This window comes from Mustela erminea, chromosome 20, assembly GCF_009829155.1.
Source record: "Mustela erminea isolate mMusErm1 chromosome 20, mMusErm1.Pri, whole genome shotgun sequence".
Lineage (NCBI taxonomy): Eukaryota > Metazoa > Chordata > Mammalia > Carnivora > Mustelidae > Mustela > Mustela erminea.
Window position 1 is genome coordinate 20,379,561 of NC_045633.1, and position 21,408 is coordinate 20,400,968.

At 56.5% G+C, this 21,408-nt stretch overlaps 1 protein-coding gene across 8 annotated transcripts in view; it reads right to left on the reverse strand.

The window, feature by feature from the left end:
- Positions 1–21,408, reverse strand: part of MGRN1 (mahogunin ring finger 1) — a 58,488-nt gene that overhangs the window by 14,107 nt on the left and 22,973 nt on the right. For all 8 annotated transcript variants that reach the window (XR_004281898.1, XR_004281899.1, XM_032328154.1 and 5 more), the window contains exons 2-11: positions 20,291–20,409; positions 18,552–18,640; positions 17,791–17,937; positions 15,178–15,295; positions 8,048–8,114; positions 7,353–7,402; positions 5,130–5,177; positions 4,438–4,506; positions 2,485–2,644; positions 744–853 (exon numbers count right to left, since the gene is read on the reverse strand). Coding sequence is in view for 6 of the 8 variants with exons in the window: in XM_032328154.1 (XP_032184045.1) it covers positions 744–853; positions 2,485–2,644; positions 4,438–4,506; positions 5,130–5,177; positions 7,353–7,402; positions 8,048–8,114; positions 15,178–15,295; positions 17,791–17,937; positions 18,552–18,640; positions 20,291–20,409 (977 nt within the window). In the remaining 2 variants the exon portion in view is untranslated. The remainder of the gene's footprint in view (positions 1–743; positions 854–2,484; positions 2,645–4,437; positions 4,507–5,129; positions 5,178–7,352; positions 7,403–8,047; positions 8,115–15,177; positions 15,296–17,790; positions 17,938–18,551; positions 18,641–20,290; positions 20,410–21,408) is intronic.

Consider the following 21,408-nt stretch of genomic DNA (forward strand, 5'->3'; position numbering starts at 1 on the left):
TGTGTCTCTGCCCATCTCTCTCCATGTCTTTCTGTCTCTGCCTATGGTTCTGGGTCTCTTCGTCTCTCTCTGTCTGCCTATCTCTTGAGCCAGAAAGCCATCTCTCTCCCCAAAGCCTGAGTCCATCTTCCTCACGTGCCTACAAGCTCTACCTCAGTTTCCCAGGAAGCAAGTGAGGTGGGTGGCTGTCAAGGCGCTCCCTGACCCCCGTGTCCAGGCTGGGCACCACCTCTCTGTGGGCAGAGTGTGTGGGGGGGGACATGTGACAGACATCCGCTGGGCGGGACCTCACCTCCTAGAACCCACACAGTGGCCCTGGCTGTCTGGCAGGTTGAAGGACGGTGTGGATATTCAAATTCAAGGCAGGGTTGCACGCCATCAGATGGCCCTGGTTCTCAGAGAAACTACAACACTCTCGAGAGCTGGGGTTCACTGGGCCCAGCCTAGGTCACCCCTTCAACCTCACCACCACCTCTGGGAACCAAGGGTGGCCCACCAGGCAGATGAGGATGGAGAGAGCCAGCAGGCAGGGAGAGGCAGACAGTCTGGCCCTGCCTTTCCTTTCAGCCCCCAACCAGGGCCTCACGACATGGCCCCACTGGGAACCTAAAGCTGTCCTAACACGAAGGTAAGTCCTGAGGGCATCCAGACACCTGATGGGCTCTGCAAGTGGGCAGGAGCTTCCTCCAGACACCCTCCTCTCTGCCCCATACCCCCCCAACAGAGAGGAAAAAGGCACTTACTGAATGCTCATCGTGGTCCATGCTCTGGGCCAGAACAGGGCTGAAGGAGACAGGGGACAGGGCTCCCGGCTTCTTCCTCACCGCCCGGATCTGCAAAAGGGCCCGGAAGGCTGTGGCAGAGGAAAGGGCTCACATCAGGCAAGGGGCAGCCGATTCCAGCACCACTGAGCCCCTCCGGGCTCCAGGGACATTGGCCACCTCCCCCTCCCCACTGGAGGTCCTAGAATAAGCTACGTCTCCAAATCAGAGGCAAACAGAGTTACATAAGAACGCCCAGAAGGGGGATAGATGAGGTCAAGAGTGTATGACCTCGGTTCAGGCGGAGCTTCTGGGGCAGCAGACAGGGTGCCACGAGACTCCCACAGGCCAAACCCTGGACCACGCACACGATGGTGCATCTGTGTCATACCTAGTGACCAGCTAAAAGCACCCAGTGCGCCCTGGACACTGGCCAGTCTCTTCCTGGAAATCATACCAAGGGCAAGCAGACATATGTATGTGAACGGCCCTGACAGGACGATCTCTATTCAGGAAAACCAGCAGCAGCAACTGGGAAAGTAAGTTAGGGTGCAGGCTACTGGTCATCCTGGACCATCAGCTTCCCTAACAAGAGGGTAACGCTGATGAAAAGTGCAGGTCGCACACACTGTCAACAACCGCACACTGTTACCAGCACCCGCTGGGACACCCACATCCACAGCTCTGATGGCAGCTGCCTCAGGCTGTAGGCTCAGAGACAAGGGCCCCGGCCCAACTCGCCCAGCCCACCTGGGCCCCTGGGCCTCCACGCCCGGGAGACAGAGTCCATGGGGAAGGTTGGCGTTCAGCTCCTGCTTCCCAGCTCCTTGCCTGTCCCTCACAGAGGAGGCTACTGGCCCTGCTGCCTGACCCTCCAGGACTGGCACACCAGACCCCTGCAGGCTCCCCCACCAACCCCTGAGGTCTCATCAGGGTTAGGCTCAGGACCCCCACGACCCCACAGCCTCATCCTCCACTGCCACATGCCCAGCCTGCCCTGTGGCCCCTGCACGCAGCTGGACCCACCCACCCCTTACTAGCTGTGAGCCCCGAGACAGTGACAAGACAGGTGTGGTACTTGGGGCCGCACGGCTGTGCAGTGACTCAGGAGTGCAGGGTGAGGCACGAGGACCCCAGGCGGCTCCAGGGACATGACTGGCGCACCAAGGGGTAAAAGGACAGGAAGGTTTTCTCCAAAAAGCTATCCTTTCCCCACCAAATGGAAACCCACAGCGCCCGGGTTGGGCTCACTTCTCTCCCGCAGCCTGGGCTCCCTCACTGCCAGGACCCACCCACCAACCTGATGCTCATCTTGACCCTGTGGGATTTGTTTTGCCCTGAAAATGTTTAGATTCCCTCCACAGGACGACAAACACTTGAATCGGAATTAACTTGGAGAAAATGTCTACAGGGCTCCCAAAAACCTATCCCTCAGTCAGCTTTCCACCTCACCAGGACTATTTTTTTTAAATCAAAAAAACATTTTCCACATAACACTTCAAGACTGGATTTGCTGGCCAGTGTCTGTCCAGTTCCAATTTCACCACAAGCTCCCACTCGGCCACATCCTTCCCAGCCATGAACTCCAAAGTCTAAATTTTGGAGGATGTCAGCCGCACACGTGCCAGCATGGTCGCCGTGGGTCCCCACCACCCGCACCCAGTATGGCATCAAGCTTGCTGTGCCCAGGGCAGGCAGCTGACAGCCCCCTGGCCCCACTCACGCAGCCGGCAGATGGGGCAGTTGCTGGCCTGGTAACGCAGCGTGTCCGCGCACGAGTTACACAGGCACAGGTGCCGGCACGGCAGGATGAGCGTGTCCCGCAGGTCTGACAGGCACACCACACACTCGTTGCTGTTGTCGCTGTTCTCCTCGTCCGAGGGCTGCAGGGGGACACCGAGGGTCTGAGGGTCGGCAGATTCTCAAGGACCACAGGCGAGAGCTGGGACAGGGGTGGGGCAGGGAGGTGTTCCTGTCCCTGGCCGCCCTGCTGGCTGTCCCCGGCTTCCCCAGAGGGAAACCAGGTGAGCGGAGGAAGGTCCCGGTGGAGCAGCAGTCCTCAGGAGACGCGGCCCAGAGCTGACCCAGCCTGTGCCCGCGCCAGGACAGAGACGAGGATCTGCGCCCCACCGAGAACACTCAGGTCTCATTCTACTCATCAGAACCACAGAGAAAACATGGGAAAGACCCAACAGTTCAGATCATGTCCTGCACAGGGCACCTACTTACTGGGCTGAAACTGGAAAAAGCTGGTAAGTCTAACTTATCTAATTAGCATCTGGATCAAGAGTCCACGAACAACACCACCTGTTTCCATACCCCAGGTGTGGCTGGAAGCTGGCTTCTGCCCCCTTGTTTCCGAGTGGCTACGCTGTGAGTGCGTGATCTGTGCCATCGGGCACGGAGTGGATCCGACAGACGGCCAGTCAAGGTGGAAACGTGCGCGCGGGCCGCTTAGGGACAGTGGGCCACCTGCGGCGTGAGCGCACGAAGCACATTGAGAGCTCGCCTTGGAGAACAGGGGCCTGACCAAACTACCCTGACTTCCGGCTTTCTGCCAGTCCCAGCTGTCCCAGAAGCTCACGTGTTAAGACTTCCAAAAACGTTTAAAAAAAGATGACGGGGCGCCTGGGGGGCTCAGTGGGTTAAAGCCTCTGCCTTCGGCTCAGGTCATAATCCCAGCGTCCCGGGATCGAGCCCCACATCGGGCTCTCTGCTCAGCAGGGAGCCTGCATCCTCCTCTTTCTCTGCCTGCCTCTCTGCCTGCTTGTGATCTCTGTCTGTCAAATAAATAAATAAAATCTTAAAAAAAAAAAAAAGAGAGAGAGAGAGAGATGACAGTTTCCCTGTGCCTTTCAAACGATGACAAGGGTACAGGCTGATTCTCTGCCACCCTACCCTGGCTGGGCCAGACCACGGCTCTGTCAGCCACACGCTCCAGCTACTTGCGGATGGGGGACAGGTGAGCTGGCAGGGGCAGCAGTGGCTCACCCTGACAGGGTGGGAAGGGGCCCTAATGCAAAGCTGTCGCTCCCCACCTGACAGTTGGCGACCCAATGATGTTAACAAGTTAGGGAATTTGCTGGAAAAAGAACTAAATGCCTACAGACTCTGTTAACTCGTCTATTTATTCATTAATTATTGTTAATATTTTTAAGTCATCTCTACTCCCAATGGGAGCTTGAACCTATAACCCCAAGATCAAGAATCGAATACCCACCGACCCCAAGAGCCAGGTGCTCCTCTCTAACTTTGAAAAATTAAGAAAAAATGGGCACCTGGGTGGCTTAGTCTGTTAAGCATCTGCATCCCAGGGTCCTAGGATCAAGTACCGCATTGGGCTCCCTGCTCAGTGGGGAGTCTGCTTCTCTCTCTACCATTCCCCACTGCTTGTGATCAATACCTCTTTCTCTCTCAATAAGCAAAATCTTAAAAAAAATAAATAAATAAAAATAGAATTAAAAATTAAGGTAAAATGGGAGTCTGGGGTCCCAGGGCCTCCTGGGGAAGGCACATGGGGGACTAGCTCATCTACCACCAGCTGACAGGGCCCTAGCCAGGGCTGGGGGCGGGGTGGGGGCAAGCCTCTCTGGGATTCTTCTTCCATGCAGGTGGAAAGGAAGCTGGGGAGTGAAGTCCTCTTGCAGTCCCAGCAAATGTCAGCACAAGCACACACCTTTGTCTCCTGGTTGTTCTTGTTCTCGATGCCGTAGATCTCCTGCAGCAGGTAGCTGACCCGGTCCACCTGCAGAACAGAGGAATCTGGGCACCTGCCGGCTCCCACTCAAGGGCTCCGCTGCACCCACCTGGTCCAACACCACTTCCCAGGGGCTGGGCTCGGGTCCAGAGCAGGTGTGGTTTGAAATTCTGTCCACCTGCTCCTCAGGGAGTAGGCCCAGTACTAGAATGGCAGAGAACCTGCTTCCTGCCCAACCCACCCAGTAGCCGGGGCCATGTGGTGGTGGGGGGCGGGGGGAGTCCAGTGGTTCTGCTCACCAGGGGGCATGGAGCCAACCTGCATACAGGTCAGGCAACCATACCCTGTGCCCACCTTACCATCCCCCTCCCCAGACAAAAACACTTTGGACCCACCCGTCACCAGCCACACAAGAGTGATCAGAGTCAGACCTCACATTATGTTCAGAAGTGGTATGTTCAGAAGTAGCCCTATGGACGCAAACAGACCTTATCAAGCCGGACACGACTTGGGGCTACAAGTCAGTACTGCGACTTGGTGGGCACACACACGCACCCGATGCAGTAGACCCGGACTGCCCAGAGGATCCCTCCGGAGAGTCAGAGTCTGTGTGTGTTTATGTGTCTTTTTTAAATCAAGAGGGGCCATGATACTTCTTCTACCAGACTTACAATTTGCTTCTGCTTTAAAGGTTTCACAGAGAAGCTGCCGTCGACATGCTACAGGAAAGACAGACAGGTTAACTCAGCCATGCTGTGCCACTGAGCACTCCCAGCAGCAAGCTGAAGGCCCTTCCTTGGCTGTTCCACTTCCACTGCTGAAGGACAGAGCCCGGCCAGGTCTCTCCAAATGGGGGCCTCCGACTGGGCCTCGAAACTACCTGGATGACTGCCTCCTGGGTCCTCCTAGCTCCCCAGGCAGGGGTCAAGCACACTCAGGTTTACGACCATCAGGCAAGTTCTGACAACAGCCCAGAGCCCCCCAGCAGCAAGCAGCAGCACCTGGACAGCAAGAACTCGCACAGCCCACTTCTAACCCAAAAAGGGCTTGGCTTCGTTCAGAAGACAAACGTGTACACACATACGTGTACAGAAAAGCCCCAAACCCTAAATACTCTTAAGAACTAAGGAGGGTGTTTGGTAGCATCTGGGGAAACACACCACCCAGAAGTTGAGGTTAGTGAAGACCTGAGATCTTGTGACAAGGCCAGTTACCCCTCATAATCCACAGAGACCAGCACGTGGCATCTGCAGTGCAACGGAGTCCAGAAGGAAAGTAGCCTCTCCTTGCACTCTAAACTAGAGATCCAGATGGAGCCGGCCATCGACAGCCCACCCGGCCCACCAGAGACACAACCAACAGCCACCATCTCTTCCAACAAGGCCAGGCTTGGGGAGCGCAGCTGGCGAGGGAGAGGCCCACACTCTGGCCTAGGCGCCCTGTGCCACCACAGCCCCAGGGGCCCAAGGGAGCACGGGACAAATGGGCCACAGGGGCCTTGGGCCCAACTGTCCTAACTCCCTGGGGAGTCTGGAAAGACCAGATCGATGGGAGTAGCTGGGCGCTGCTCTCAACCTCTCAAGGCCGCAGACACACAATGGGCTGAGGAAGCTGGGGGTCTGCATGGAGTGCAAAGTCCAGAAATAGCAACCTGAGTCTGGTTTCCTCATGGGGGTCCCTGGTCCTTGGCCACCCAGGTCACAGGCTGGTGCCAGAAACACTTTACCACTGCAGGGTGCAGGCCAGTGTCAAAGAGCCCTGGGGGTGGGGGACATCTGTCATGACATTCTCCAACAGGGAACGCGCCCACCACCTCCAGCAAGGGTCTCGGTGAGCAGGGATCTCCTCCCAACACAGCCAGGCACTTGCCTGCTACATGAACACATACACACAACTGCTTGGCCCCCACGAACAGCAGTGATGGGGAACCAGAACCATCCCTAGACCCCACGACAGCCTCATGCAGAAACGATGGTGAGACTGACCATTCTCGCCCCACTGCACCCTACATAATGTGGCCACAAAACACGAACAGCTGGGGAGACTGGGGACTTGGGTCTGCGTAGAAGAAAGGGTCAAACCTCCAAGTTCAAATATACATCAGGCGGAATGTAATACTAAGTGAATGCTTCCATGTAAATGGTCTCTTTATACATGAGGCACCTGCAGCGCAGGGACTCCAGGAGGGCCTGGACGTCTTCTCTCTGCCACCAGAGAGGGTCTAGGGCCACGCCAGACAATGGTGGACCCCTAGCAATTGGTTCACTGAGCGGATTGGTTCACTGAGCATCTACTGCACACCAAGGACACAACAAACAAGGGGCCTAGTTCCGTCCTCACAACACAGGAGAACTAAGTACCACAAGTGTCTGCCCCTGAAGTCTGAAAGGCCCTAGTGGGGAGTGAGGTCAACGTAGGCCTGTGGCACCGGGTGACACAGCTATCTGGAGTCAGGGCAGAATACACCTGTGAGGACCAGGCCAGGCTGGGAGGTTCCAGTGGGCCTGGTGGGAAAGGCAGGGGTCCAGAGAGGTGGTAACCTGGGTGATTCCCACATATCCCACAGAAAAGCTGGTCTGTGATGACAGCCCTCCACATGGGTGTCCAGGTCCATGCGGGCAGGTCAGAGGGCGTTCCCGAGGGGCTGGCCCCCTAAAACACACCCCCTCACTATACATCGGATGCCCTTCAAAAACCCAAAGGTGATACTACCTCGAGGCCCAGCCTCCTGGAGCCCAGAGGAACCAGAAGGCCTCCCATTCTACTCCGAGCCACTGACATGAAGCCCATGTGGTCAAGCCCAGACCCCAAGTTCAGACTTCTAGTCTCAGAACACCGTCCTACTACCCATGCTCCCTGGTCACGGGCACAGTAAGGGGCAGGATGGCACTTACCTTTTCAAAGGCGGCCAAGAGCACATGGGCATGGCCAGTCACTTCCACAACTGCCCGGGAGAGAGAGGAGGGAGTGGTCAGAGCTGGCCTCAACCCCTCCTCTGTCCCCAACCCTGAACTTCTGCTTCTTAGCGGGAGCTTCCCTATGCTCTTCCTAGCGGGTGTTTTGGAGCCCAAAACCCACGGGAGGATTGTCCTCATCTCGCCTTCCTCTGCCTGGGGGGCCGTCTGCTCCTGCCAGCCATTCCTCCTCCAAAGTCACCTCAAAGTGCCCCCTGCTGGCTCTGCACGGAGGAACATTCCCACACGGCTTAGAAGCCAGGACTCGGCACTCCCAGGCTCCCATGTCAGCCTGCCACGCTGACAGCCCACAGCACGGGACTGCCCTGCTCCATGCCCTCTCCGCTGTTTTCTATCATGCCGCTGAGCGTGGACGCCAGAATCCGAGGCCTGGCTAGCTGCTGTCACCGCAGCGGGAGCCAGGCAGCTGCCATTTCCTGAGTCAAAAGGAGCTGAAGAGAGGGCCCTGCAGCCCAGCCCCGAGACAGACAGTTTGGGGCTTAAACCCCATGGCCCTGAATGCGCTAAGTGGGCTGAGCCAACGTCTTTCATCACTTCTGGAATAAACTCCCTGCAGACTGAGGGGAGAACGGTCCACAGCCCGGAGGGAAGAGGGACGGAGAAGGGCCGCTCACCGTCTCCTTCATCCACCACGGCCTGGATGACCACTGGAAACACGCCCCGGTCCAGGTCGAAGTTCAGCTGAGGAGAAAAGGAGGCAAGAACAGTCAGACTGAGCTGGAGGGGGACAGCGCCGTGAGCAGGACGGCGACGCGGCAGAGCTCACGCAGACAGACAAAATGGCCACGGAAGACAGCTGCGTACCTCTTTTCCCTTTTGGCAAAACATAAAAAAAGATTTGAGATGGCAAAGTCATGTAACTGAGTGGCACTAAGTGCATCTGTAAGGCCACGTTCACCACGACCACCATCCACTTCGAGAGCACTCCCATCATCCCAACGGAGCCCTGTCCCCACGACCATGCACCCTCCCCACTGAGTAAGCCCCACTCGACTGTGCACCTGCGGATTTGCCTGGTCTGCAGCTTTCACAGAAGTGGGACGTCACAGCACGGATCTCTCCCACCTGGCTCGTTCACCAAGCACCATGTTTACGAGGCTCGTGCACGCTGCACGGGCATCAGTGATTCCTCCCTGGGCTGAGTACTCCTCCACTGAGCGGCCAGACCCTGCTCACCCATTCGCCTGCTACGAACACCGCGACTGTCCCCCTTCTGGATGCCACACACACCAGCAACGGTGTCTGAGTCCCGGGCAAACAGTGTTCAGCCTTGTAAAGAAAGTGCCTGGCTTTCCCCACCAAGGGCAAAAGGAAAGGGGCCGCAATGTGGCATGCAACTGAGCTCAAGGAGACACCATCCCCCTCACTTTTCCTTCTCCCTGGCTCCCTGCTCAAAGGCCACTCTCCTCCACACACACGTAGCCTCCACATCTGCTCACCAGCAGAGGCCACAGGCCAGGACCCACAGGACAGAGGCGACCAGCTGAGGACACCCCAGGCAGGGTTGCAAGGGGAGGCCAACAAGGTGCCTGTGGGTCCCAGACTGTCAGGGAGAGACAGGACTCGGAGGAACCAGGTACTGGAATCGAGTCTGATTCTACCACCTGAGCCTCAGTTTCCCCATCTGTAATAGAGGACTAAAAGCTGTCTCTGGTGCATGGGGCAGCTGAGAAAACACACAGCGAACATCAGCCATGCAAAGCCTCAAATCTTCAGGCAGCAAGAGCTGAGGAGGAACGTGGCCCCGGAGGACCTCACGGAACGACACGGGGCACAGACTCCCAGGCACACAGGCCCCTGGGGGCCCACATGCACACCAGCTGCAGGCAGGGAGGTGGAGGACGTGTTTAGGCCCCCCCAGTACTCAGCCAGGCTTCATGCTCGCTGCAGCCTCAGGGGAGAGACCTATACCACAGATATCCAGACTTTAAAGGAGGGGGGCCTCTCTGCAAGGCCTCCCTTGCTCTGGGGTGACCCATGGTGGGTGGCGGAGGTGATTACATGAGACAGGAGATACAGGTCACCCACAGCTATCCATGGGACAGGGGCCCCTCTGCAAGCCTGTACCTGCCCTCCCCACCCTGAGTCAGGGCACAGGGCCGAAACCATCCCGCAGTTATCCTGGTGACGCAGACGCTGGGTGATGTTCAGGTGCTGCCCTTATGAGGGCTCTAAGTAAGCCGAGGAAGGGGAGCGTTCAGGTAAGAGCCCGATGGGGAGCAGAGCCCTGAACACGCAGCCCGCTCGCCCCCACGCGTCGGGTCAGTTTCTGGAACAAAAGCCCTGTACTCCTGGAGGCCAGGCGCTTAACAAGCAGCTCCGTGCTCTGCGGAGCCAGGGTGACCAGTGCTGTCCTCCCTTGCACACCGAGTGCGGCCCGAGCACCCACAGCCAGTCGTGTTCCGCTGGTCTGAAGAGACCTGCATGGTGACCCCACCAGCAGCCAGTGACCCCCGCCCTCCTCTCTGGTCTCACGGCCCCACGGGGCGCACAATGGACAGACCCCGTCTTCCTCTCTGCGGTCGGACTGAGCTGTGTTTCCGCCGCTCAACCGAACAGTCCTGCCACAGATACCATCCGAAGGCTCCGTGGCAGGTCCGCCGGCCCCCCACGAGCACTCACCTCGGCGACCGCGTCCACGGAGCCCAGCACAGTGACCGACGCATGGCATTCCTTCCAAGGACTCAGCAAGGCCTGAGAGAAGACCTGCCTTGGCCAGCCCAGCCTGGGGCCAGGGGACCGCGACGGGAATGAAGGGACACGGTGCCCCAGCTCTCCCTGGCACCCGGACCCGCGCCCCGCACCCCTCGAATGCCTGGCCACAACAACCCTCCACAGGAGGAGCGGCCGCCCCCACCCGCCAGCCGGATACCTGTCCTGTGCTGCCACCACCAGAGCTGCTGCCACGTCACAGGAGGGACCGGGGAGTGCGGGGACTTGGCAGCGAGAACCATCTCCCCTAAAACGCTGTTCCCCAGAACTCTACACCCGACTCACTCCCAGGAGCTGAGTACGCAGTGGGGGGGGGGGGGGCGCAGAGACTCCCGCCCACCCGCGTCTCAGGGAGACTTTTTTTTTTTTTTTTTAAAGATTTTATTTATTTATTTGACAGACAGAGATCACAAGTAGGCAGAGAGGCAGGCAGAGAGAGAGGAAGGGAAACGGGCTCCCTGCTGAGCAGAGAGCCCGATTCGGGGCTCAATCCCAGGACCCTGAGATCATGACCCGAGCTGAAGGCAGAGGCTTTAACCCACTGAGCCACCCCCAGGCACCCCAGGGAGACGTTGATTTTTAATGCAGGAAGAGAGACTTCTCTTAGGAAAGAGCAGCCATCCTGGTCAGGTGAAGAGCCAGGCAGCTGACTCCGGGAGGGGCCACACTGGGTTCTCGAGCTCAGGCCTCCTCTTCCACAACACAAGCATGGGTGGGAGCCTCGCCCCACGGCAATTCCGGCTCGCCCACTGCACAGGAGCTTCCAGACAAGGGTCTTTGCAAGTCCCAGGCAGATGGACACCGGGAAATAGAGGCAAGGCAAAGGACAGAAGAGCAGGGATGTGGCTCTCACTGAAATGAATGGAAGCCCGAGGGAAATGGAAGGGAAACCTGGCATAGAAGCCACTCCGGCGGGACGCCTGGGTGGCTCATTCGGTTAAGCTGCTGCCTTCGGCTCAGGCCATGATCCCAGAGTCCTGGGATCGAGTCCCACATTGGGCTCTTTGCTAGGCAGGGAGCCTGCCTCTCTCTCCACCTCTGCCGGCTACTCTGCCTACTTGTGCACACACTCTCTCTCTCTGACAAATAAATAAATAAAATCTTGAAAAATATATATATATATTTAAAAAAGAAGCCACTCTGGCCACCAGGCCATCTCTAAGACGTCCACAATATGATTCAGTAAATAAAGTTATGCATGAGTGAGGACAGGGGAATATGGGAAATCTCCATGCCTTCCTCTTAATTGTGCTGTGACCCTGTCTTAAAAAAGTCTTCAAAAAAAAAAAAAAAAAAAAAAAAACTGGCACCTGGGTGGCTCAGTGGGTTAAAGCTAAAGCCTCTGCCTTCGGCTCAGGTCATGATCCCAGGGTCCTGGGATCGAGCCCTGCATCGGGCTCTCCACTCAGCAGGGAGTCTGCTTCCTCCTCTCTCTCTGCCTGCCTCTCTGCCTACTTGGGACCTCTCTCTCACTGTCAAATAAATAAAAAATATCTTAAAAAAAAAAATTAAAGGGGGGCTGAGTAACTCATGATTTTGGCTCAGGTTGTGATCTCAGGGTCCTGACATCAAGCCCAGTGCTAGGCCCTGGGCTCAGCAGGGAGTCTGTTTCTCTCCCACTTTCTCCCTCTTTGTTGCCCCTCTCTAAATATATAAGTTGTTTTAAAATATTTTGGGGCACCTGGGTGGCTCAGAGGGTTAAGCCTCTGCCTTCAGCTCAGGTCATGATTACAGGGTCCTGGGATCAAGCCCCGCATTGGGCTCTCTGCTCAGCAGGGAGCCTGCTTCCCCCTCTCTCTCTGCCTACTTGTGATCTCTGCCTGTCAAATAAATAAATAAAATCTTTAAAAAAAAAAAAAAACTTTGAGAGTGAACGAGCATGAGCAGGGGATGAGGACAGAATGGAGAGGGAGAAGCAGACTCCCCGCTGAGCAGGGAGCACAATGTGGGGCTCGATCCCAGGACCCTAGGATCATAACCTGAGCAAAAGACAGATGCTTAATTGAGCCACCCAGGCGCCCCAATAAAATAATTAATTTAATTTAATTTAATTTAAAAGCAAGCCATAGCCAAGAGAAATGAAAACATACATCCACACACAAATTTGTATAGCAACATCCGTTTGTCTCCCAAAGCTGGAGACAACCTAAACGCCCATCCACAGATGAACAGATAAACAAAACATGGCCCAGCCACACCGGGGGTATTATGGGCCACAGGAAGGAACAAAGTACTGACAGCTGCTACCACGTGGGTGAAGACACGGTGCTCAGGGACAGAAGCCAGGCACAAAAGGTCACACACTATACAAGTTGGCTTATATGAAACGTCTGAACAGGCCGATGCAGAATGACGAGCAGCTGCTGGGGGTTGAGGGGAGGCGCGGGAAGGGACTGCGGTGGGCACAGTGTTTCTTGTGGGGGTAACAAAATCGTCCCGCAATCAGATGGCGCTGATGGCTGTACCACTCTAGATACAGACCCTCTTCAGCTTATGACAGGGTTTCGGCTTGAGAAGCCCCTCGCAAGCTGAAAATACCAGAGACTGGAATTGCACTTCCTGTGCCCGCGGAGCCTGACCACGCTCACTTCCGTCAGCCTCCCACAGAGCCTGCTGCACTGGGAAGCGCTGAGTAGCTCGTGTGATACACTGAGTACCGCGCCGAGGAAGAGAGACAGTGCGTTGGCTGTCTCTGGTTGTTTCCCCTCGTGACCGCGTGGCTGACCGGGAGCTGCGGCTCTGGCCACCCACACCACCAGAGGACCGAGCTACAGATCGCTAGCCCGGCGGGAGCCCATACTCCAAAATTCAAAGTATGATTTCGACCAAGTGTGTATAGCTTTTGTGCCAGCGTGAAGCTGAAAACTCAAAGATAAACCATCTTAAGTCGAGGACCATCTATCTGGTAAATATCACTGAACTGTACACTTTAAAAGAGCTAACCAGGGGGCATCCGGGTGGCTCAGGCGGTTAGGCCACTGCCTTCGGCTCAGGTCATGATTCTGGAGTCCCAGGATCGAGTCCGGGTCAGGCTCTCTCTGACCCTCCCTTTCTCATGCTTTCTCTCTCACTCTCTCTCTCTCAAATAAATAAATTGAAAAAATAAAATAAAATAAAGAAAAGGGCTAACTGTGGGGCACCTGGGTGGCTCAGATGGTTAAGTGTGGGCCTTCGGCTTCGGTCATGATCTCCAGGTCTTGGGATCGAGCCCTAGTGAGGCTCCCTGCTCCATGAGGAGCCTGCTTCTCCTTCTGCCTCTCCCTGCCGCTCCCCTGCTTGTGCTCTCTTTGTCAAATACATATATACATACATACATACATCTTCCAAAAAAAAAAAAAAAAAAGAAGTGAGCTGATCTGAGCTTATGTTAGTTGAAGATATAATCCGGGAAGGTGAAGACGAGGAAGGGGTCCTGGGATAAGTCCACATGAGACAGGCCCACATGGCTGCCCACCACACCCTCTGCACCTGCCACCACCCCCGCCACGTCCACTGTGCCACACGCTGATAAGCAGCAGTGTGAGCCCCTGCTGCTCCAAGGGAGGAAAGGGGGTCCCCCCACATAGCACTTCAAACTGGTTTATGAACCAAGTGTGCCCCCAGGACAAATGACCTCACCAGGAGTCTGGAACCCAAACTGTCCGCCTGACTCAGCACATCTGCAAACACTCAAGGATGTGTTCTGCAGCTGAAATGCCAGCCAAGGAACTGCCATACGAGGAGAGGTCACCAAAGTGAGGTGCAGCCTGAGCCCAACCCTCCCCACAGGCAACCACAGGGTGGGGAGGTACCCACTTGTCTGCCCAACCCTCTCTGCCTACCCAGCTCCCTCGTTTCTTTGGGGAGAGGCTTTCCTCCTTTCACAGGAGGGTGGGCAGGACCACAGGCACTTGCTGGGTACCCCAACCAGGAGTGTGGACGTGCAGGGATGGACCTGACAGAATGGGACTGGGGGCGAGGTTCCAGTGGCCCCATCCTTCTTTCAGAGGACTTTCTCACCTGAGCGACACAATGCCAGCTTCTGCTGCTTGCCATCAAAGCACCCTGACAAGAAGCACACACACAGCCAAGAGCAAACACCGTGGTGAGGCCTTCCCCTTCTGACACCGTCCACCAGCCCCAACCTTCCTGCCCAATTCCTATGCCACCCATGCCCCTCGGCCCCCGTTCCTTCCCCCTGATTTATTTTAGTAATTTACAACTGCTATCTTTAAAAAAACTACAGAATTCAGCTAAACGAGAGCAGCCTGACAAAAGGCCACATATTGTATGACTCCATTTATGTAAAACAATCCAGAAAAGCCAAATCCGTCCAGAAAGTAGAGTAATGTAGGGGCTGGGGCTAGGAACAGGGACGAACTTCGCATGGGCATGAGGGATCTACTGGAAGGATGGAAATGTTCAAGAACTGGATTGTGGTGATCATGGCATGTAAATTACATCTTAACAGGCCTGCTCGAACAATTCAGACATGAATCCAGTGCTGTGGCACATACACCATTCACGTACAGCCTGTATACGTGTGTGCATGTGTGTGTTCTAGAACTCTGTCCTATCCCAAGATAGGACATCTGTTACAGAGGTGAACCGCGGTGCCCATATCATGCAGACCGATGGCTCCCACGACCTCGGTGAACAAGCAATCACAGACACACAGACTGTTTCCATTTTTCTGCTACTACAGACAAAGCTTCCATCATCATCCCTCACATAACGTAAATTACCGACCCCAGCTACGGAACCACCGGGTGGAAGGGTTCAGCCGTGCTGCAGTCCTGTGGCCCCACCAAGGCACCAAAGCCGGGTACCACAGCCTGTAGCTGCCCCGACAAGTGCCTTGAACGCCGCTCTTGGGTCTGGCACATGGCCGACAGAGCACACGGACCCAGGGCAGCAGCCACTCCTGATGCGTATCACCCACATGAGGAATCTGAGCTCACAGGCCCCGAGGGGCTCGTCCCCTGCCATAAGGGGCAGGGAATTCCGGAAAGGGGCCGGGGCCAGGGCCAGAGGGGCCTGCCCAGAAGCTTACCTCATCATCCTTCCACTCAGAGAAGTCGATCTTGAAGGAGGGCAGGGAGAACTGCTGGCTCACCCCTCTCTTGTAGTGGGCGGTCTCGGACTGCAGGGCCGGGCTCTTGGGGCTGTACCTGAAGGGGCAGAAAGGCCGCTGACCCTCGGCCGAGAGCACAGGGTCTGCTGTGCCCAGTCCTCAGGCCGTAACCCCCCACCCTGGAGCACAGGGGCCTCTGCCGTGGGGCCTGGCAGGAACCAGGCTTTCGGAACCCAGCGGAAATAGGACATGCAGGACCCACACTTTCCTTCTCCTCCTGCAAGTTCCAACCGTCCTCTGGTGGGCCGGGGCCCTCAGCCTGCCACCGGCTTCGGAGGCCTCGTTCTGCTCACCACCAGGTCTGCCTGGAACCTGCCTGGTGACACGTCCTCTAGAGCCCACAGCTGCCCAGTAACTAACTGCCTTTCCAGACCCAGCTACACCTTTCCATTTGGCTTCTCTGACGTGTCTCCTCTGCCGCACAAACATGGGACAGACACATACACCGCGGGACAGACACATACACCGCGGACAGACACATACACCACAGCCCACCCTCACACACTCTCCCCACCGCCTGCGTCTCTGTGTCACCCACAACCCATGCTGGAAGGCATGGGCGTCTGCTCTCCCATGTTCAAGGGCCAGTCGGCCCACATCTGCTTCCTCACTAGTCAGTCCCGGCACTGTCCCCTGACCGTCACATGCAGAGGCCCGTGCTCTGTGAACACCAGACGGTCCCCAACACCCCGCTGTTGCACACAAGGCCTCCAGGACCCTCTTCTACATCCACCCCAGCCACACACACATGCACCTTCCCAGAGAAGGAACAATAGGGTCAAAGGGCACTCACACTTTACATTATGACCAACTCTGGCTTCTCCCCATTCCTGATCCCGACACACAACCCTGACAAAGCTTCCTCCACCCGCCCCACGACCGCCATTCCTGAGGCCATTTCTCAGTCTCTTAGACAAAAGACCCTCTGGAGAGCCTGAGACGCTGGTGGCTGATGGGGGAGCCGTTCTTGTATGCCCTGAGAGAGAGAGAGGGCTCCTCTGCCTGCCAGAGGCCAGAGGCCCTTCTTTCCCTGTGAGAAGCCAGGCCTCAGCCTGTGGTAAAGATACAGGCTAGGACTCTACTGCCAGGCAACCCTGGGCTCTTCCCTGGACCTCAGATCTGCCCCCTTTCTTGCCTGTCAGGAAGCAGGGAGGCGATCAGGGAATGCAAAGAGAATTCCCAGGCTAAGGTAAAGGTCCCTGGGGACAGGCTTCTAGGTCCTGGAACATTCCTGCTTCTCTTTGTTTCGGTGACTTCTGAGCTCATACCACTAAACACCAGCAATCTCCGACGGGAAGCAGGCCTCCAGCCACTCCTGCCAGCTCTCAGGAAGGGACAGAGCAGCATTTCTTCCCCTGGGGGGAGGAGTCCCCCGGGGTCCAAGACACAGGCTCCAAGGGCAGCTATGCCTTTGCTCATGCGTCTACGTCCTTCTCTGAGCAGCAGACCCTCTTCTCAAGCATATGGCACCTCTTACTGTGCCCAAGTGTGACACATACAAAAGCTGGAGTGTGGGGTGCGTGGGCTGCTTGCCAGGTCCCCCTCTCTGTGGCAGCCCTCAGACCTCATCCCACTAGCCAAGACCCCTCCACTGTGGCAGGCAAATGAGCAGAAAGGAAAGAACACAAAAGCCTCATCCAACCGTTGGGGCACTGTGGCCCTCCCACATGTGTCCTCCCACCTCCTAGTCAGGGGCCAGAGCAGGTGACCATGGCTGAGGACAAAGATCAGGCAGGCAGAGTCACAAGGCGAGAGCCCACAGGGCACCAGGAGGGCCCCAGAGGGACCCGAATGGCAACATCAGCGACAGCACCCGCAGGCCATTGTGCTCACCCCTGGGGGGAGGCCCTCCTGGATCTTCTAATTCTTGGCTTATGGTAAGAACACATTTTTAATGGCTTGCATCACTGAAAAAACTAAAGCAACCCAATGTTTGGGTCAGTGTGGAGCCTCAAAAAAGGAAGTAGAGGAAAAGGAACCTTGTCCTCTGGTTGTTGCCAGGGAGGGTACGAGTGGGGGATGGGTGAGAAAATGGGGGGTGGTAAAGGCAGGCCCTCAGGGGCCCAGACCCCAAGTCCCATGAGCCCCATGGAGGACAAAGCATTCACTCCCTGCAGGGGCTGCTCCCCACCAACCCCCACCTCTGCGGTTTTTTCAGTAGCAGCAGCAAGGTCCTTACACCAAGTACAAGAAGGCCACTCCAGGCACTCCTACCCCCAGCTCAGGAAACTGAGGCACAGGCGGTCCCATGCCAGGAGGAGCTGCTTGGCAGGTGCAGGACAGGGCCAGCACCTGAAGCCTGAGCCCCAATCCCAGAGCCAATCAGGCCCTCCAGTGGCTTTCCCCAGGACCCAAGCAGGCACATTTTCGCTGGTCTGTCCCAGTCTATGGTGCTGCTGAAGTTGCAGATTTCAAACCTGTGAGGCCAGCAGGACCCTTATTACAAATAAACCCTCCGAAAGCTCAAGCACACAACCGGACACAGAAGCACAGCTGCCGGGCCACCGCACTGCCCCGGGTGCGGACACTCACACTGCCATCCCGTTCAGGAATTCCTCCACCGCCTGGCAGTAGATGGTGATGGCCACCCGGGCATCGGCGTCAAAGGTGAACTCCAGGCTGTAGAGGACTCGGGGCTTCTCACTGTCCTCTGAAGGACTGTCGGCACCATCTTTGTACCTGCCCGGGAGGCAGAGGGACAGGCGGCAGGTCAGAGGCTGTGCCCAAGTGCCCCCACCCTGCACAGCACATGTGTCCCTACCCCCGGGGCGCTCAGTGGTGGCCACCTGGAAATGTGGGGGCCCGCTCCCTGGGGGCAATGAGGGCCGGGCCGACACCGCTGTGCTGTCCTTCCCTCACCTCCCGCCACAGGAAGGGAGGAGTCGTCCCAGCTGGAGACAGCCCCGGATGCCTCAAGCCTTCCAGGTCTAAAGCAGCAACTCAGCCCACTGATGCTGGACACTGGCTCGGTCCTAGCTGCAGGGCTGCCCCGTGCAATGCAGGGGCTGAGCAGCATCTCTGGCCTCTGCCCCCCTCGGGCCCAGAGCACTGACCCCAGGGCTGTGACAGCAGACACAGGCCAAGGTCCCTAGGGGCACAGTTGCCAGCTGAGGAGCCCTGGTTCAAAGACGAAAGCTCCACAAGCAGGGGCCTGCTGGCCTCTCCCGCTGCACCCATACCCCAGGAGCAACTCTGGGGCTCAACACCCAAGGTTAGCAGAGCCCAAGGCTGCTCGCCGCCGCTCCCCATCCTGGGCACCAGGGGCCACAGAGCAGGGCGGGGCACAGCCTTACCTCACAAGCCGCAGGGAGTCCTTCCGGATGTTTACCAGGCTCCTGAGTGTCTTCACTGGCTCATGGGGGGCGGGGGTGACGTATGGAAACTAGGAGGGAAAACCCAAAGCAATGCCCAGTGACTCCCTCGGGTGTGTCAGGGACAGAAAACAGGGATAATTGAAGCAACAGTCATGTCCGGACTCCCCGGCCCTTGTGCTCATTCATGAAGGAAACCACGGGCAGCGCAGTCAGGGAGCGAGGGAGCAGGGCCCAGGCCACCCTGGAGAACTGTGGCCCCACGGATCTCACCACGGTACTCCAGTTCCCGGAGGATCCTTGGCAAGCATAAGGTGGCCCAAGGGACCCCAGGGGCGGTGAGAAGGTGGGGAAGGATGGTGATCAGAAAAGATTCTGGAGGGGACTTGCGCACACGCGCACGCGCACACACACACACATACACACACACACACACACTGGAGTCATCTGGAAAGTTCCAGCCTGCGACAGCACACCGGAGCTTTATCAGATGTTGGCACTGAGGAACCGGAGCGGAGGGCATACGGATCTCTCTGCATCACTTCTCACTGCAGCAGGTGAGGCTATGATGGTTCCAAAGTTTAAAAAATAACGGATTTATGGAGGTCTGTAAGAGCCAGACCCTGCGTGTGAGCTGAGGTTTCAAAGATGGAAGTGAGGGGCGCCTGGGTGGCTCAGTTGGTTAAGCGGCTGCCTTCGGCTCGGGTCATGATTACAGGGTCCTGGGATCAAGCCCCGCATCAGGCTCTCAGCAGAGAGCCGGCTTCTCTCTCTGCCCCTCTCCCTGCCACTCTGCTTACTTGTGCTCTCTCTCTAGCTGTCAAATAAACAAATAAAATATTAAAAAAAAAAAAAAAAGATATAAGTGAGGTTGCTTTCTTGCTCTCGTGCACTCGGGAGACTGGGGGAGACTCCGCACCACCCGAAAGCCGCTCTTACAAGGCACTCACACAGCACACCAAGCCCCGGCTCCTTGCCTCCCATCCACTGAAGGACCAAGATTTCATATCGACCAGGTGCTCTGCTGTAGAACAGCCTAAAGACTCCTGGTCCAGAGGACATCCCACCTGGGTTGGGGACAGGACCAGGGACATCCCAGGATTCAGCAGCCTTAGGGAACAGAGTCTAATGTCTCCTGATAGAGAGAGCCTCCGGCCTGGCCCCTCACGCACACTGGGGACCATTATTTCAAAGTACAAAATACCCAATCTCTGCTTGGCAGCCCCCTTCCCACCAGCCCTCACTCATCCCTTCTCTCTCCTTAGTCTCCACTTGTGAAATGTTCTCTTCTTCATTGTCCACACCCCCTGCAGGGAATGGGGTGGGATCTGTCCTTCACCCCCACAACCCCCCAGCCCGTGGAAGAGCCCTAGGCACACAGCAGGTGCCAAATGTGTTTTGAGTAAATGGACAGCAGTGGATAAGCGTGCACTTCTCCGGTGACTAGTGAAAGTGAACCTAAGGGAGCCCCACAGCCTGGATGCACTGGGCTCGGCAGCAGCAGCCCTGTCCCCAGTGACCAACCTGCAGCCATCTAGCCTCTAAGGGGCAGTACCAGGACAAGCCCCCCACACACGCACACACATCCTGCCAGCTGCTCTGCCCCGTCTGGGGCTGCTCCGTGCCGTCTTGTCCTTGAAGCTGGCTGTGGATAGCGGAGGGGAGGCACCTTACCATCGCCACCCACGTGCCTAGCCCCGGTGAGACCCACCTGGACCCACCTGGACTGGGCGATTGCCCAGGAAATTCAGATCCATGTTTTCTCCAAAGAGGTAACCTTCAGGGTGGGGGGTGTCAAATTTTTCACCTCCCATGAAAAAGTGCGAGGCAAAGTAGTTTCCTGGTTAAAAAAGGGAAAACAAAAGTTGTAAATTATAAGGCCCGACACAGCCCAGGGGAAGCACGTGATGGCCAGAGGCTCAGCCCTGAGAACAACCAACTCCATTTGGAAAGAAGCCTCACAGGCGGTCCCTCCCACTCATAGCTGTAGCCAGGGCCTCAGCCCTTCAACCCTGTCAACCTCTGCACCCCAGTACCCTCTTGCTCCCAGACCACCCCTCCCCGCTCAGAGGCTCAACCTGTCCTCTGCTCTGCTATCCTTTCCCTCTGTGGCAGCCCGAGTTGTATCCTCCCCAAGGATACATCTCAGGTCCTCCCCTACACCCTTGTGTGTAAACTTAGCTGGGAACAGACTGAAGTACAAAAGTGGTAAAAACTCACAGTAAAACTCAGTAAAGTATCAGTACTCAGTATCAGTAAAACTCAGTCAAGTGACTCACAAAATAAAAAGATGTAAAGTACGACACCATGTATCTAAAATGTGGGGAGGAGGGACACCTGGGTGGCTCAGTTGGTTAAGCGGCTGCCTTCGGCTCAGGTCATGATCCCAGCGACCTGGGATCGAGTCCCGCGTCGGGCTACTTGCTCCGCAGGGAGCCTGCTTCTCCCTCTACCACTCTGTCTGCCTGTGCTCACTCTCTCTCTCTCTCTGACAAATAAAATCTTTAAAAAATAATAATAATAAAAATTTTTAAAAATAAAAAAAAAAATGTGGGAGGAAAAGAGCAAGGAATGGGTTCAAACTTAAGTAACCCTCCACTTAATACAGACTGCTCTATGCAGAGGATGTTACATACGAACCAAATGGTAACCACAAGTCACAAACCAGTAAAAGATATGCAAAAAAAAGAGAGAGAAATCCAAGTATATCATTAAAGAAAGCCCACTAATGGGGCACCTGGGTGGCTCAGAGGGGTGAGCCTCTGCCTTCAGCTTGGGTCATGATCCCAGGGTCCTGGAATCGAGCCCCACATCGGGCTCCCTGCTCAGCAGGGAGCCT